The following is a 19,293-nucleotide window of genomic DNA, read 5'->3' as shown; positions in this document are numbered from 1 at the left end:
TCTTTTAAAAACTAATTTTGATCATTTGACATAAGTTTAAAAGGGAATTGGGTAGCATCTTATTTCATGTTCCCAGCTTCCTTGCTGTTGGTCACAGTAGGCAAAATCATAGGGACAGTAGAACAGCAGATAAATTAGCAATGCTGTTTCTGTTTTGTTGGATTGCCAGTGAAAATTAATCATTACAATATTCAGCAACAAGTTAATATTTCTGTTTCAGTGGCATTCATGGCATGTGTGAAAACTTACCTATTAAATATTCATTGCTGATGGTTTATTTTAGTCCTTATGATATTAACTTTGTGGTAACCCTAATGCCCTGCATGTTCTATAAAATATCAATAATGTACTCTACTTGCCTACAGGTTGCAGTGCTATTGATGGATACTCAGGGAACCTTTGATAGTCAGTCAACTTTGAGAGATTCAGCCACAGTATTTGCCCTTAGCACAATGATCAGCTCAATTCAGGTATGGAATAAAATAAATCCATTTTGATGGATATTTCTTTAAATAAAATTGTGAATATATATATTTCTATGTAAATATGGTAGTGAGACAAACAACAGAAATGTAAATTATATATATATTATTTGACTCAATTAGCATACCAGTTCTTATTATTTCTACAAAAGTAGAATTGTAGGACTTCCCTGGTGGCTTAGACAATAAAGCAACTGTCTACAATGCAGGAGACCTGGGTTCGATCCCTGGGTCAGGAAGATCCCCTGGAGAAGGAAATGGCAATCCATTCCAGTACTATTGCTTGGAAAATCCCACGGACAGAGGAGCCTGGTAGGCTACAGTCCATGGGGTCGCAAAGAGTCAGACACGACTGAGCAACTTCACACACACTCACACCCAGAATTGTTTTTAATTACTGTAATCTTTTTAAATATAAATTTATTTATTTTAATTGGAGGTTAATTACTTTACAGTATTGTATTGGTTTTGCCATACATCAATATGAATCCACCACAGGTATACACGTGTTCCCCATCCTGAACCCCCCTCCCTTCTCCCTCCCCATACCATCCCTCTGGGTCGTCTCAGTGCACCAGCCCCAAGCATCCAGTATCATGCATCAAACCTGGACTGGCAATTCATTTCATATATGATAGTATACATGTTTCAATGCCATTCTCCCAAATCATCCCACCCTCTCCCTCTCCCACAGAGTCCAAAAGACTGTTCTATACATCTGAGTCTCTTTTGCTGTCTCTTATACCGAGTTATCGTTACCATCTTTCTGAATTCCATATATATGCGTTAGTATACTGTATTGGTGTTTTTCTTTCTGGCTTACTTCACTCTGTATAATAGACTCCAGTTTCACCCACCTCATTAGAACTGATTCAAATGTATTCTTTTTAATGGCTGAGTAATACGCCATTGTGTATATGTATCACAGATTTCTTATCCATTCATCTGCTGATGGACATCTAGGTTGCTTCCATGTCCTGGCTATTATAAACAGTGCTGCAGTGAACACTGGGGTACACGTGTCTCTTTCAATTCTGGTTTCCTTGGTGTGTATGCCCAGCAGTGGGATTGCTGGGTCATAAGGCAATTCTAGTTGCAGTTTTTCAAGGAATCTCCACAGTGTTCTCCATAGTGGCTGTACTAGTTTGCATTGCCACCAACAGTGTAAGAGGGTTCCCTTTTCTCCGCATGCTCTCCAGTATTTATTGCTTATAGACTTTTGGATCGCAGCCATTCTGACTGGCATGACATGGTACCTCATTGTGGTTTTGATTTGCATTTCTCTGATAATGAGTGATGTTGAGCATCTTTTCATGTGTTTGTTAGCCATCTGTGTGTCTTCTTTGGAGAAATGTCTATTTAGTTCTTTGACCCATTTTTTGATTGGGTCGTTTATTTTCTGGAATTGAGCTGCAGGAGTTGCTTGGATATTTTTGAGATTAGTTGTTTGTCAGTTGCTTCATTTGCTAGTATTTTCTCCCAATCTGAACACTGTCTTTTCACCTTGCTTATAGTTTCCTTTGTTGTGCAGAAGCTTTTAATTTTAATTAGGTCCCATTTGTTTATTTTTGCTTTTATTTCCAATATTCTGGGAGGTGGGTCATAGAGGATCCTGCTGTGATATATGTCGGAGAGTGTTTTGCCTATGTTCTCCTCTAGGAGTTTTATAGTTTCTGGTCTTACGTTTAGATCTTTAATCCATTTTGAGTTTATTTTTGTGTATGGTGTTAGAAAGTGTTCTGGTTTCATTCTTTTACAAGTGGTTGACCAGTTTTCCCAGCACCACTTGTTAAAGAGATTGTTATCTAATTTCTGATCAGTTTTCAAATTGCCTACTTTAATCAGAAAATATTATCTTATTAATAATTTTTTCTATTTAAAGTCTACAATTCCCTGATGGCTCAAATGGTAAAGTATCTGCCCACAATGCAGGAGACCTGGGTTTGATCCTTGGGTTGGGAAGATCCCCTGGAGAGGGAAATGGCGACCCACTCCAGTACTTTTGCCTAGAAAATTCCATGGATGCAGGAGCCTGGTGGGCTACAGTCCATGGGGTCACAAAGAGTTGGACATGACTGAGCGGCTTTCGTCACTTCAAACTCAATAATTTTAATGTATGTAGTTACATTGTGAACACCTATTCTAAGTTATATTTAATGAAACAAAATTTATAGATGTAAATTTTGTTTTACATACCTAGTAAAAAATTTATATATATATATATATATATATACACATACATACATACAACTTTTTATAGTACCTTAAGGTACATTTTCTAGAGAAGGATATGGCAACCCACTCCAGTATTCTTGCCTGGAGAATTCCATGGACAGAGAAGCCTGGCAGGCTACAGTCCATGGGGTCGCAAAGAGTCAGACGTGACCAAGCAACTAACATGCAAGGTACATTTAGGAAAGTAAATGTCTTTCTCTCCTTTTGTCGCTCTCTCTTTTTTAAGTATTGTTTTTGAAGTTATTGTACACTTTATGAATTGTCCTGAAAGCCCTTAAGGTTTTTACTATGATCATAGAACACACAGCATAAACATTTTAAGACAATTTTTAGATATTTTCTATTCACTAGAAAGAGCAAGAAGAGAAAGTGACCAAGAAACAGACCATTAAAGAAAGGTAAAATAATTTTAAAGAGTAGGAAAGGCAGAGTGGTTAGGATGAGTAAATCAAAGCTGAGATCATAAGCCTGTAGGGAGAATGGACCTAGTGAACAGGCAACCAGGGCGTGATGTGTAGCTAGGACAATGAAAAGATGGATAGAAGGAAGACTGAATTATTTTATAAAGAACTTTAAAATGAGAGTCATGATTATAACCTATGATTGACTAGTTTTTTTTTTTAAAGTATAAGTTTCAGGTGTATAATATTATAGTTCACCTTCTATATACAGTGATCGCACCATAAGTCTAGTTTCCATCTATCACCACATGCTGCTACTGCTAAGTCGCTTCAGTCATGTCCGACTCTGTGCCACCCTGTGGACTGCAGCCTGCCAGGCTCCTCCGTCCATGGGATTTTCCAGGCAAGAGTACTGGAGTGGGTGCCATTGCCTTCTCCTCTAACTGCATAGTGATACACCAATTCAACTTACTGCTATCGCCACATAGTTACCCCTTTTTATCCATTTTGCCCAGCCTTCACCTCTCTTGTCCATAGGTAACCAGTAATCTGATCTCTGTGAGTTCATTTTTATTTTATTCATTCACTTATTCCACGTGAGTAAAATAGCATGGTATTTGTTTTCACCCATCTGACCCGTTTCACTTAGCATAATATCATCAAAGTCCATCCATGTTGTCACAAAGGTTGGATTTCCTTCTTTTTATGGCTGAGTAGTAATCCAGCGTTGTGTGTGTGTTACATCTTCTTTATCCATTCATCCATTGGTGGACACACAAGGACTTTCTGTATCTTGGCTACTGTAAATAGTGATATATTAAACATAAGGGTACATATATCTTTTTGAATAGTATTTCCATGTTCTTCAGACAAATACCCAAATGTGGAATTGCTGGGTCATATGGTAGTTCTGTTCTTAACTTTTTTAAGAATCTCCATACTGTTTTCCCTAGTGGCTGCACAAATTTACAATCCTACTAACAGTATATGCAGGTTCCCTTTTCTCCACATCCTCTCCAACATGTAATTGTTCCTTATCTTTTCAATAGTAGCCACTCTTAACAGGTTCAGTTCAGTTCAGTTCAGTTCAGTCGCTCAGTTGTGTCTGACTCTTTGCGATGCCATGAATCGCAGCACACCAGGCCTCCCAGTTCATCACCATCTCCCAGAGTTCACTCAGACTCACGTCCATTGAGTCTGTGATGCCATCCAGCCATCTCATCCTCGGTCGCCCTCTTCTCCTCCTGCCCCCAATCCCTCCTAGCATCAGAGTCTTTTCCAATGAGTCAACTCTTCACATGAGGTGGCCAAAGTACTGGAGTTTCAGCTTTAGCATCATTCCTTCCAAAGAAATCCCAGGGTTGATCTCCTTCAGAATGGACTGGTGGGATCTCCTTGCAGTCCAAGGGACTCTCAAAAGAGTCTTCTCCAACACCACAGATCAAAAGCATCAATTCTTCGGCGCTCAGCCTTCTTCACAGTCCAACTCACATCGATACATGACCACTGGAAAAACCATAGGCTTGACTAGATGGACCTTAGTCGGCAAAGTAATGTCTCTGCTTTTGAATATGCTATCTAGGTTGGTCATAACTTTTCTTCCAAGGAGTAAGCGTCTTGTAATTTCATGGCTGCGGTCACCATCTGCAGTGATTTTGGAGCCCCCAAAAATAAAGTCTGACACTGTTTCCACTGTTTCGCCATCTATTTGCCATGAAGTGATGGGACCGGATGCCATGATCTTTGTTTTCTGAATGTTGAGCTTTAAGCCAATTTTTTCACTCTCCTCTTTCACTTTCATCAAGAGGCTCTTTAGTTCCTCTTCACTTTCTGCCATAAGGGTGGTGTCATCTGCATATCTGAGGTTATTGATATTTCTCCCAGCAATCTTGATTCCAGCTTGTGCTTCTTCCAGCCCAGCGTTTCTTATGATGTACTCTGCATATAAGTTAAATAAGCAGGGTGACAATATACAGCCTTGACGTACTCCTTTTCCTATTTGGAATCAGTCTGTTGTTCCATGTCCAGTTCTAACTGTTGCTTCCTGACCTGCATACAGATTTCTCAAGAGGTAGGTTAGGTGCTCTGGTATTCCCATCTCTTTCAGAATTTTTCACAGTTTATTGTGATCCACACAGTCAAAGGCTTTGCATAGTCAATAAAGCAGAAATAGATGTTTTTCTGGAACTCTCTTGCTTTTTCCATGATCCAGCGGATGTTGGCAATTTGATCTCTGGTTCCTCTGCCTTTTCTAAAACCAGCTTGGACATCAGGGAGTTCACGGTTCACGTATTGCTGAAGCCTAGCTTGAAGAATTTTGAGCATTACTTTACTAGCATGTGAGATGAATGCAATTGTGCGGTAGTTTGAACATTTTTTGGCATTGCCTTTCTAACAGGTAGGAGGTAGTATCTCATTGTGGTTTGTTTACTCTTTTAATGTATGGTTGGATTCAGTTTGCTGATATTTTGCTGAGGATTTTTGCATCTGTATTCATCAGGGAATTGGCGTAGTTTTCTTTTTTTGTGGTGTCCTTCTCTGGTTTTGATATCAGGATAATGCTGACTTCATAAAATGGATTTGAAAAATTTTTTGGAATGTTTTTAGAAAGATAGATATTAAATCTTTGAATGTTTTATGGAATTTGCCATTGAAGCCATCTGGTCCTGGGTTTATATTTGTTTGGAGCTTTTTGATTCCTGTTTCAGTCTCTTTAGTAATCAGTTTATTCAGATTTTTCTTTTTTAATGATTCAGTCTTGGGAGATTGCATGTTTCTAGAAATTTATCCATTTCTTCTAGGTCATCCAATTTGTTGACATATAACTGTTCATAGTAGTCTCATAATCTTTTGTATTTCTGTGATATCGGTTGTAATTTCTCCTCTTTCATTTCTGATTTTATTTATTTGAGCCCTCTTTCTTTTTCTCTTGGTGAGTCTAGCTAATGACTTGTTGATTTTATTTATCTTTTCAACTAGCTTTTAGTTACATTGATATTTTTATTGTTTTTTAATCTCTATTTTCTTTATTTCTGCTCTCATCTTTATTATTTCCTTCCTTCTACAAACTTTGGGCTTTGTTCTTTTTTTCTAATCTCTTTAGGTATAAAATTAGATTATTTGGAAATTTTTTTGCTTCTTCAAGTAGGCCCATATTGCTATGAACTTCCTTCTCAGAAGCATTTTTGCTACATCTCATGGATTTTGATATGTGGTTTTTCTGCTCACATTATCTTTAGATATTTTTAAATTTCTCCTTTTATTTTTTTCATGATCCATTGGTTATTCAGTAGCACATTATTTAATCTCCACATTTTCCTGTTTTTTTCCCCATTTTTTTTCTTGTGAATGATTTCTAGTCTCATACCATTGTGGTTGGAGAAGCTGCTTTGATATGATTTCATTCTTTGAATTTATTAAGATTTGTTTTGTGACCTGACATGTCCTTGAGAATGGTTCACTTGTGAAGTGTGTATATTCTGCTGCTTTTTGACAGAATGATCTTTATGTATCTGTTCAGTCAGTGTGATCTAGTGTGTTGTTAAGTCCGATGTTTCCTTGTTGATTCTCTGTCTGAATGATCTATTCATTGAGGTAGCTGTAAGATTGACTAATTTTTAAAAATATACTTCTTAATTTAATTAGCCTTTAAAATACTGACTTAATATCTAACTTCTAACAAGTCAATTAAAAACAGATTATTTTTGCCTTTTAAATAATTATTATGTATATTTTTCCTGTAGACATTAAATATTTTCACTGAAAAATCTGCTAAGTCCTTAGTAATGACTATTATTATCTGAGAAGTAATCTGTTATTGAAAAAAAGTACACAAAGAATACTGTTTGTATCAGTATATAAACAAACATCATTAACTTTTCTTTGAAGTTACTGATATTTATCCTCTTTCTCAGGAAAAAAAAAGTTTTACTTTAATCTATTCATGAAGCAATAAAGCATGTGTCTGAGGATGTAAGCAACATATTCAGAACTTCCTTGTGATGAAATTTTCCATAGACTTAAATAATTGATTGTAAAGAAGCCAATATAATTTTTCAAGACAAAATTTTATATATGGGTTGCTATTATTTTGGTAAGCTTATAAGAATGATTATTTTAATACTAATTGATAAATTAGGTTCATAAAATAATTTTAACATTCTGCCTCTAAAACAGGTGGCTATTATATTTCTGGAACAGTTTTATGATTATTGTATCAATGCATTGTTAACTGTCTCTCCTCAGGCTTTCTTTACTTCTCTCTCAAGGTCTTACAAATGTAATTATAGAAGAATATACATGAGAGAGTTTGATTTTATGATAAATGATATTTCAAAAATAGAGAATAGCAAAATAAGTGCTTAGTTTGTTGCGAATTATTTTCACATTTTGATTTTATTTCTTAATCAAGGTTTATAATTTATCTCAAAATGTCCAAGAGGATGATCTTCAGCACCTTCAGGTAACAATATTTATAGTCTCATATATCTGGTAATGTTTTGGGCATGGATAGCAGAACTTTAAGATTTTGTCAGGCCTTCTTATACTTGGAAAAGGTAACAGTCAGAAAGATTTAAAAACATAACCAAATGGAAGTTGTCACATTTCCAGGTTTCTTGTTCTAACCCTGTATGCTTATGTTCTTTCTAGTTCAGTTTTCAAAGTCCTTTGTTTCGGTAAAGCTACTTGCTTGTCGACCCTGTATATGGGAAAATATATGGCACGTTAGAGTAGAAAAAGAACCTTTGGTTTAAAAATGGCCCAAAAGGTGAAGTTGAATCTTATGGTCAAGTATTTAATAATTGTTAGTATAATATCAGTTATATGCCAGATTTTTTTCCTGTGGACCACTTTATAGCTATGGGTGAACACCTGATGGTAACTCATAGAATTCTGTTTTAGATCTGAAAGAAACCTCAGTGACACCTAACTTATCTTTAATATTTTATGAATGAGAAATTGTTTCTGAAAAAGAATGAGTTGCCAGTTTGTGACAGAGTGGGAACAGAAATCTCATCATCTGATTGAACTCGGTGTTTCTTTCACTCTCCAGGCAGCATTTAAATCTCAAATTAGTAGATTAGTTATTTCCTAAAGGTAGTTCTCATCTCTGTCACACTCTCTACTCTTTTTCAATTAATGTTATTAATAGCTACATATTAATAGAAAAACCTATTGTTTCTCTGATAGTTTCCCTCTGCTTATTTTACATAAAATTTTGCTTTTAATATATTATCTTGGCAATAAGGGCCCTATGTAGTGTAACAGATAACAAAGGATAATTGCACAGGGTGATCTGTGAGGCTGGGAACTATTATTTGGAGTTCACATCTAGCGTTATTCCCAAATATGTTTCTGATACATCACACTAATCAATTATGAAAAATAGACGATATGCTGAATAATTGTTAGATGTTTCTTTGAGTGAGTACAACTGCTGCTTTAGGTGTGTGTCATAACCTAGCCAGTTAATGACATGACACTGTCCAGTACCTGTTTAAGATTTCTAAAAAAGGACTGATTTTTGGATTGTGATATTAAGTAATCAATCTCTTTTCGAGATCATTTAAAAATTTGTCCTGTAAGTGACATCACCTCATCTTTTCTCAGAAAAGATTGTAAGTTCAAATTATGTTAGTATATGATTCTGATGAAAATGAGTAATGATTTTAAACATAATATTCCAGACTTTCATTTAATTACTATAATCAGATACCTAGTTACTATCATTTGCTTTCTAGATTCCCACAGTTTTCGCAGGAGAGGCAATGTAGTTCTTTGGGGGCAATTCTAAAAGGCCAAAGGAGGGAAGTCCTCTGTGTCAGCACCCTTCCCCAACTCTAAGATGCCTCTGAAGCTTGCTACTCTTGTGTGATAGAGTGGCATTTCCTTTGTACATATTGGGAAACCCACTTGGCCAGTCTGAACAGAACTTTCACCAGAGGCCCAATCACAGGGACCACCTCAAGTCTATGTTCTCTAAAGCCTTACATTTCTGGCGAAACAAAATGATACAGTACCTCTCAATTGGGAGTGATGAAAAATAAAAGGTGGTTTATTTGATTCTTCACTTTTAAACCAAATGTCTGTTGTTATTGTCGTTCAGTTGCTAAGTGGTGTCCGACTCTTTGCGACCCTATGGACTTCCACACCAGGCTTTGCATGCCAGGCTTACTGGTCCTGTACTATCTCCCGGAGCTTGCTCAAATACCTGTATGCCTTTGAAATAATCGAGGCCATTGTGCCATTAAATTTCCTCAAGCAACAGTTTTTGTAAATTATCCTACTTAGTTTATAGCTCTCTGGTCTAATCTATGCAAGTTTTGCTTTGAAAGGTCATTTCACATGTTTCTTTGTCTCTTATCTTCCCCACAAAAAAATTGTCCTACATTCTAGATGTAAAGGTGCTATCTTTAAATGGAAACTTCTTTTTAAAATGTAGTCTATGTCTTTAATTTTAAAATATATGATTACTGTAGCTCTACTTAATCTAATACTTAGTTACTTAAAATGATTATTGCAGTCTTAATAATTTAGTATTATGTTACAGCTAAAGCAAAAAATTAGTGAAAGAAAGCCAAGAAGATACTGAAGTTTTCTCTCTTTGTGTGTGTGTGTGTGCGGGTGTGTGATTTTCCTTGTAGCTTTTCACTGAATATGGCAGGCTGGCAATGGAAGAAACATTTCTGAAGCCATTTCAGGTGAGTGAGTATTAAATGATGATAAATTCTTATTAGAGTTTCCTGAAGACTATAACCAGGTATATTAATTGAGAGAGTCATGTTTCTTTCTCCATTCACAATAGCGAAAGAAAGAAAAAACTTTGATAGTTAAGTAGAAAAGTCCAAAATATAAAAACCTTTATGGAGAAAATATTTTCAAAATTTCATTAAAGATCATAAATAAAAATTTTTATAAGCCAGAGAGATATAGTATGATTCCAGATGGGATGATTTAATGTTGTGGAGAATCTAATTTTCCCCAAATTAACCAATAAACTCAGTGCAATTAAAACTATAACAGAATTTTTTGAGAAATGCAACACATTTTTCTATAACTTATCTGGAAAAATGAAGTTCTCTTTTAATTCAGTTTTTAAAAAGAAAATCCAAATTGGGGGATTTAATACATACTAGAGAACCATAGCAATGAAAATGGTGCGATTCTGCACAGATATGAGGGGAAAAACCTGATGAAACTAAATAGCGTTCAGAAATATCTCTCTATATATGGAAACTTTGCATTCATTAGTGTTCACATCATAAACCAGTGGGAAATGAGGGTTTGGAAAAACGAACTCACTTTTTGAAGAAAAAAATTGAATTTCTACTGAACACCATATATGGAAGGGATTCCCCAATTGTATTAAAAAACTAAATAAGGAATTTAAAAGTATAAAGTTAATAGAATAAAATATTGGAGAATATCCTTCTGATCTAGTGTGAAGAAACATTTATTCACTAAGACTCCCCCAGCAAAAAATGTAGTGAAAAATTGATGGATATTACTGTATCAGAATAGAGTATTTGTGTTTATCAGAAGACTCTAAACAAAGTGGCTGGATTGGTAGAAGGTACTAACAGTGTCAAAAGTCAACAAGGGATTAATGCATAGAATGTGCAAGGAAGTATTGCAGTTAAGAATTGGATGCCCATCGAAAGCTGGCAAAGGAACCAATACACACCTGTGAGAATGGCCAAATTCCATAGCACTGACAGCATCGCATATTCTGCAAATGAGGCTGTAGAGCAATAGGAACTCTCGTACATTTATGGTGGGAATGCAAAATGGTACAGCCACTTTCAAAGATAGTTTGGTGATTCATTAAAAAACTAAAGATACTCTTACTATACAATCCAATGATCATATTTACCCAAAGGAGTTGAAAATGTACATCCACACAAAATCTCCACACAGATGTTTGTAGCAGCTTTATACATAATTGCCAAAACTTGACAGCAACCATGATGTCCTTCAGTAGTTGAATAGATATATAAACTGTGGTACATCCAAACGACAGAATGTTATTCAGCAAGAAAAAAAAAATAAGCTCTCGGCCACAAAAAGACATAAAGTGTTCACTCAGTTGTGTCCAACTCTTTGCAATCCCATGGACTGTAGCCCACCAGGCTCCCATGTCCATGGAATTCTCCAGGCAAGAATACTGGAGTGGGTTGCTATTCCCTTCTCCAGGGGATCTTCCCAAACCAGGGATTGAACCCAGCTCTCTTGCATTGCAGATGGATTCTTTACCATCTGAGCTACCAGGGAAGAAAGACATAGAGAAATCTTAAATGTGTATTACTAAACAAAAGAAACCAATCTGAAAAGACTGTACACTGTATGATTCCAACTATATGGTACTCTGGAAGAGGCAAAACTATGGAGACAATGAAGAGATTGTTTTGGGGTGGTTTGGGGTGCACCAGGGGTGTAGCATGAGGGACAGAGAAATGAACAGGCAGAGCGGAGAGGAATTGGGGGGAAGTGAAAATACTCTTAAGATATAATGATGGATATATGTCATTATATATAATGACATTTGTCCAAACTCATAGAATGAGCAATACTTAGAGCAAATCCTAAAATAAGCTATGGGCTTCCCTGATAGCTCAGTTGGTAAAGAATCCGCTTGCAATGTAGGAAATCCCAGTTTGATTCCTGGGTCGGGAAGATCCCCTGGAGAAGGAATAGGCTACCTACTCCAGTATTCTTGGGCTTCCCTGGTGGCTCAGCTGGTAAAGAATCTGCCTGCAATGCGGGAGACCTGGGTTTGATCCCTGGGTTGGGAAGATCTCCTGGAGAAGGGAAAGGCTACCTACTCTAGTATTCTGGCCTAGAGATTTCCATGGACTATTCCTATGGGTTCATAAAGAGTCAGACACGATTGAGCAACTTTCACTTTCAAAGAAGCTATGGACTTTGAGTAATTATGATATCAGTGTAGTTTTATTCTTGGTTTAAAAAAAGATGCTATTCTGGTAAATGATGTTGATAGTAGGAGAGGCTATGCATGTGTCAGGGCAGGTGATATATTTATGGCAAATCTTTGTACCTTCCTCTCAGTTTTACTATTCTAAAAAAAGTCTTAAAAAAATCCCAAACCATGAAAAAATGATAAACTGAACTTAATTTAAAAGTTAGGCAGTTAAAAGAAAGGAAACCTGAATGACTAACACATTTTCTAAGGAATGTTAAGTCTTATTGATAATCAGTTAAAAATTAAAATAACAAGATACCATTTTTACACTCATTAGATAGGCAAAAAGTAGAACATCGGGATAAATACCAAATGATAGCTAGAATTTGGATAAATGGGAACACTCAGACCCTATTGGTCAATAAGTGCAGCTTGTAGCAGCCATTCTGTGGAGCAGGGCAAATATATAAAGATACTCACTGTAGAATTCATAGATCTGTAGTAGCTGGAAGTTGTAGGCAGCACAGGTGTCCATCACTTGAAGAACGGATACATAAAATAGGGTGAAAGACATACTCTGAAATATTTTGCAACATCCAAGGCAATGAACCTAAAGTATAAATAACATGACTAAAGTATTAAAATTTATACTAAATTAATAGGGGAAAAGTTCAAGTTCTATAACATGATACTATTTGTGATTATTTAAAACTTCTACATATGCAAAATAATTTATGTTAGAGTGAGTGTGGTTGAGAGCAGACAGTTGATGGGAGTGGAAATCTGGGGAAAATATGATAAAGTAAAACAAAAAAAAGGGACCTTTGCATGGAAAGATGCTGGTATGCTGTGAGTGAAGGAGGGTGAGTCTCTCCTCTGAGATCTGGAGCAACTTACATTGCCCATCTGAAGCAGGTGGGGAGAGGAGTTGAGGTACAGTGAAATGAATCGCTGCTTACAGTCTCCTGTGTGGTTTATAATACCTATTAGACTCTGTTGTCTTTTTAAAAATAATTTGTCATGTTAATAGTTGAAGGTATTGTATAATAATTGGGCTATTTGCTTTCATTTTTCTCTTCTCTGAACTTGCTACCTCAGAACTCACTGGCATATATTGGGTAACTCCGTAGTAATTCTGGAAAGGCGTTTTCAGCCTTACCAGCAGGTGTCACTGCTCCTTATGCTTGGCTAGATAAACTGAAACCAAAAGAACCAACCCGTGCTCTGTTGATGGACAGATGGACGATGGATAGATCGATAGGCAAACAGGCCTTTGGTAAAACAAAACTAACAAAAAACAATGAATTGAAAACAAACAATAGAAAAAACTTGGCAATTACCACTTGTTTGTAAACTGTTGGCATTACAAAAGAAAAAATTATGATTGAATGAGTCAACACTGACTTCTGAACAGGTTTTGGCTTATAAATCTAAGTATCTGAAATTGAAATTGGAAACTAATTAAATAGTAAAAGTGGCTTCCAAAGCTATTTAATAATTTAAGATTAAAACAACCAAATTCAAAACAAAAATACTATACCTCATGAAATTAAAAGACAAAATGTAAATATACTCGAATCACAGAACAACATTTAAGATATCAGCAAAATGATTCACATTTAAATTAGAAAAAATAGAAAAAATTCTGAAATAAAATAACTTTTAAATAAAAGTTTAATTCAGCAGTTTTTTTAGCTGGTCACTGTTCCTATCCTCTTCCTCTGAGAAAATAGCAGTTGTATTTGTTTGGATAAAACTGTGGAGAAATTTTAAATACTGCCTGAGAAAATAAAGTGATGGGCAGTGATATTTTTAAAATAACAATTTATTATTAATTAAATTTGACAAATTTAAAATAGAATTCTTAACTCTGAAACAGAGTGAAGCTGTAAATAATAAATAAGATCTGTCTTAGGCAGCAATAGAGAGGGCAATTAGCCAATGAAATGAATAGCTGAATTAACAGATTAATTTGGTTTTTAAACCAAAAGTCAATTTATACCAAACAAACAAAATATCTATAATTGCATTTTAAAACTATGTTTTTGGAAAGAGAACTAAAAGCGAATTCAGTTTAAAAGCACCTTTGAAGTGTTAAGTTTAGCCAGTGGTGTGCTGGTTAGTGTTTGTAACTTGCTAGAGAGAAGGGGGAGGTGGGTCTGATAGTAGCATTTGCTGATTTCTGTGGTGTGAATACTTTTACTGTGTCCAATTGCAGGCTACTGACATGCTGTCTCCTGACTTGTAAAATTCCTCAAATTTTAATAAGTCTTCCAAGGGAGCCTATAAAAGCCATCTATAGACTATTTAGTACACTCAAGAAGTAAATTCATATTAAGACATAGCATTCTCTGACATGAATTACTTTCCCACTTGTCTTGCTCACTGTGAGCACTTGAATCTTAAGTATAACAGTCCAGCAAGAGCTACCTCATTAATGTAACTGTTCTTTAAAAATAATTAAAAGAACTTGGTCCTTTAGCTCCTCTGCCTTAGGACTTCAAGAGGTTTGGTTGAGAATGAATAAATTTCCACTAATTTAAACATGTAATACCCATAAATATTTGACAGGCACATTAGAAAATAATTTCCAGTTTTCTGTAAGGACCTGATAAAAAATACCTCATGAGGTATGGTGGGAGATTTGTCTGTACTTGGGCCTATGAATTTTTCTTCCTTGGTTATAGGGCACACCAGGTCCCATATAGCTCTACAACGAGATGATTACATCCTTGGGTCAAAATCTCTATTAGGAATTTTTCCGATTGTTAGACATTGTTTGAAGTGCACATTGAATGAACTGTTTATGGACTGTTTTACAATACCAGGCAAGACTATCTTCCTCTAATGTTCTGTGCTCAGCGGTCAGCCATTAGTTACTTGTTACCCAAGGAAAGGCTGATTTTCCATTTGTGTGGCTTTCCAGCTTTCTCTGTGTGCTTGTCACTCGTGTCCTCTCAACTCTGCTGGACTGACATGGTGGAGAGGGTTTTCACTTGTTCTATAGTGTCATGATAACAGGAAGTTCGATGTTAGGCCTAAGCTGAAAAGGATTCCCCAATAGAATGGAAGGTGGACTCTAAGAAGTCCACCTCAAAATTCTCCAAGCCAGGCTTAAACAAACAGTACATGAACCGTGAACTTCCAGATGTTCAAGCTGGATTTAGAAAAAGGCAGAGGAACCAGAGATCAAATTGCCAACATCTGTTGGATCATCATAACAGCAAGAGAGTTCCAGAAAAACATCTACTTTTGCTTTATTGACTATGCAAAAGCCTTACTGTGTGGATCACAAAAAACTGTGGAAAACTCTGAAAGAGATGGGAATACCAGAAGACCTGACCTGTCTCTTGAGAAATCTGTATGCAGGTCAGGAAGCAACAGTTAGAACTGGACATGGAAAGACAGGCTGGTTCCAAATCGGGAAAGGAGTACATCAAGGCTGTATATTGTCACTCTGCTTATTAAGTTATATGTAGAGTACATCATGCGAAACGCTGGGCTGGAAGAAGCACAAGCTAGAATCAAGATTGCCGGGAGAACTATCAATAACCTCAGATACACAGGTGACACCACCATTATGGCAGAAAGTGAAGAAGAACTAAATAGCCTCTTGATGAAATGAAAGAGGAGAGTGAAAAAGTTGGCTTAAAACTCAACATTCAGAAAACCAAGATCATGGCATCCAGGCCCTTCACTTCATGACAAATAAATGGGGAAGCAACGGAAATGGTGACAGACTATTTTTCTGGGTTCCAAAATCACTGCAGATGGTGACTGCAGCCATGAAATTAAAAGGCACTTACTCCTTGGAAGAAAAGCTATGACCAACCTAGACAGCATATTCAAAAGCAGAGACATTACTTTGCCAACAAAGGTCCATCTAGTCAAGGCTATGGTTTTTCCAGTGATCATGTACGAATGTGAGAGTTGGACTATAAGCTGAGCACTGAAGAATTGATGCTTTTGAACTGTGGTGTTGGAGAAGACTCTTGAGAGTCCCTTGGACTGCAAGGAGATCCAACCAGTCCATCCTAAAGGAGATCAGTCCTGGGTGTTCATTGGAAGGACTGATGGTGAAGCTGAAACTCCAATACTTTGGCCACCTCATGCGAAGAACTGACTCATTGGAAAAGACCTTGATGCTGGGAAAGATTGAAGGCAGGAGGAGAAGGGGACGACAGTGGATGAGATGGTTGGATGGCATCACCAACTCAATGGACATGGGTTTGGGTGGACCCCAGGAGTTGGTGATGGACAGGGAGGCATGGCATGCAGTCCACATGGTTGCAAGGAGTCCTACAGGAATGAGCAACTGAACTAAACTAAAGAAGCCTTAATGTTATATTATTAAATGTGCCTGTTGGCTACAACAGCCTAGAAGTTTACTGTGTAACCATTTCATGTCCTCTAATTATATAGGCTACAAAGAAGTGGAAACATCTCCCAGTTTACTAATGTGTAATCTCAAGGTTCTCTTGAGCCAGTTTTGTAGATATCAGTAATTTCCCAGTGGCATTTCTATGGTGGGTATCTTTGTAAATAAGTCTACAGGAGCTGACTGTAAACAGTTTAGTCTTCAGTAAGTGTAAATATTGATACAAGCCACAATATTCCTGAACCCTGGTCCCTTTAAGCCAAAGCCCTGAGTATACCCAGTTATTCCTGAACCTCTCTATGGCATGATGCCCTGAGATAGATTGGTAAGAGTGCTATCAGTATTTAGGTTGTGTGGCTAACACAGAAGAAACGGACTAATCCATCCCGATTTTCTCCCATAGCATTTTTATTAATCATTTTTGTACGCTTAGCGGCCCATCAATACCCTAAACCTTTGGAATAGATTCACCACATACCTGTATAGACAGGTCATAACTAAGGCAACAGAGGTGTTTGCTATCCCAATTGTAGTAATCATTCCATAATATATATTTGTATTGAATAATCACATTGCAGACCTTAAATGTACACAGTGTGTTATATGTCAATTATGTCTCACAAAAGCTGGGAAAAAAACAATTTGAATTCTCTTTATGAAATAAGAGTGGAACTTAATTCTTCATGTTCCTTTCAGTGGAGTTGTAATTATTGGTGAGCAGATATCTCCATTCCAATTTTAAACTGAAGATTGCTAGAAAATAATAGCAGAGGAAGCTTATGATAATGTACTAATATATTAGGATAAACCTTCTGTTTCTCAGTTTCCTGTCCAAATTGGTCCTACATGTGGCAAATCAGGAATTATGTTACAGTGGTTTACTTACTTATATTTAAGGACCCTGTATTCCTGTGATTTGAGTGTTCCTCTCTGGAATAAAATTTGATAGTGATTTCAGCTACTTCAGAATTTCAAAACAAAACATCCTTGGTCAAATATCTGTGATGACTGCAACTGCCAAGTTCATACCAGAGAAATCCATGATTTCACTGAGAAAATGAGAAGCTGTTATTTAGCTGCTTGGGCTGTAAATGAAAGGAAAAGACATTCTCTTGGTGGGGCCGAGGAAAAGGACAGCAGTTTGAGAAAGGTGCCTTATCGCATGTTCTGTCCAGAGAGCGATTTAGGTAATCTGAGAATTGTATGAAATTAGAATAAAATATTCATCTGGCTACTCAGAATTAGGTCCATGATATAGATCAGGATTCCCCCAGTGTCCTTATGTAGATTCATAAAATGTCTGGGAGACCTACATAATAGTAATATTTTATTGAACTCTTATTTTTGTGCCAGGCCCCATGCTCAGTATATTTCTTACATGATTCACATGAATGTTCATTATAGTTATATAAAATAAGTAATATTGTTACTCCTTCTTTATTCCTTTCTATTTTTTTTTAACTGATGGGGAAACACCGAGGCTTAGAGTAGTTAAGAAACTTGTCCTAGGCCACATGTATCTTTAAGTTGCAGAGCTGGCCTTCAACCTAGGCCACAGGCTCAAAGCCCTTGCATTTCAGCACCACCCCTTAATGCCTCTCTTCCTCTTTCTGATGCTAGGTGCTTACTGAACTATAGCTTGTGGTCTTATAGTTGGTTGAATGTGTAAATCCCATCCCGCTAGCTAAATTATAAATATGTTAAGAGCAGGACCTTTGCAGTTAACTTTTTTTAGTCTAGACCCCCTACTTTATAGGCTTCCCAGGTGGCTCAGTGGTAAAGAATCTGTCTCCTACTGCAAGAGACTTAGGAGAGACAGGTTCTATCCTTAGGTTGGGAAGATACCTTGGAGTAGGAAATGGCAATCCACTCTAATATTCTTGCCTGGAAAATTCCAGGGACAGAGGACCCTAGCAGGCTACACTCCATGGGGTTCCAAAGTGTCAGACATGACTGAGTATACACATACCACCTACTTTATATACAGCAGACATTTAATTAATGCTTGCTAATTATGACATTATATGTATATTTAGGATTATATATAGTTTGCATACAAATAAACTTATTGGACCCCAAATTGGATAACCTGGATTCAAGATTTGGTGTAACTATTACATATCCTGCCTAGTATTACCTCTTTACATTTTTAAGATAAGACCCATGAACAAACAGTTTAAGTCAAAAATTGATATGAGAGTGTCCAAAATGCTTATACTGGGCATGGCCCCTTCTTGAACTGCAGAAACACAATCATAAAGTTCTTTTTCAATGGAAAAAGGTAGTAGAATTTCTGAATTGAAAGTATTACATTGATGGTTTATAATTTAAAAGATAGCACATTTAATTAGTTAAGACTAACAGAAAAAAGTGAGATGTTCTCAGTTAGCAACGGTTTGTATGTGGTATCATCAGATTTAAAGGTGGTCCTAGTACATAATCTATAGATGCTTCAAGTAGTTAGACAAGACTGCAACTGCTCTGAGCCAGGGAGGATAAGCCATGACTATTGGATCAAGATATAGGCCGTAAAAGACATTGAGTCTTGGATGTTGACCATAACTGCCATGACCTAATCTTTTTATATGTATAAAAAAATCAAGATTTATGATAATTTGGAAGGAGTTAATCTGGACTGAGGCTTCCCTGGTGGCTCAGTGATAAAGAACCCACCTGCCAATGCAGGAAATGTGGGTTCAATCCCTGGGCTGGGAAGATCCCCTGGAGAAGGCAGTGGCAACCCACTCCAGTACTCTTGCCTGGAAAATCCCATGGAAGGAGGAGCCTGGTAGGCTGCAGTCCATGGGGTCGCTAAGAGTTGGGCATGACTGAGTGACTTCACTTTCACTTTTCACTTTCATGCATTGGAGAAGGAAA

At 36.7% G+C, this 19,293-nt stretch overlaps 1 protein-coding gene across 2 annotated transcripts in view; it reads left to right on the top strand.

The window, feature by feature from the left end:
* Window positions 1-19,293, top strand: part of ATL1 (atlastin GTPase 1) — an 86,208-nt gene that overhangs the window by 41,881 nt on the left and 25,034 nt on the right. For both annotated transcript variants that reach the window (XM_018054364.1, XM_005685638.3), the window contains exons 5-7: window positions 366-470; window positions 7,530-7,580; window positions 9,763-9,819. In XM_018054364.1, coding sequence (XP_017909853.1) covers window positions 366-470; window positions 7,530-7,580; window positions 9,763-9,819 — 213 coding nt within the window. The remainder of the gene's footprint in view (window positions 1-365; window positions 471-7,529; window positions 7,581-9,762; window positions 9,820-19,293) is intronic.

The sequence above is a fragment of the Capra hircus genome, chromosome 10 (assembly GCF_001704415.2).
Source record: "Capra hircus breed San Clemente chromosome 10, ASM170441v1, whole genome shotgun sequence".
Classification (NCBI taxonomy): domain Eukaryota; kingdom Metazoa; phylum Chordata; class Mammalia; order Artiodactyla; family Bovidae; genus Capra; species Capra hircus.
Note: the sequence above shows the minus strand (reverse complement) of the source record. Positions and strands in the feature narration are given on the sequence as shown.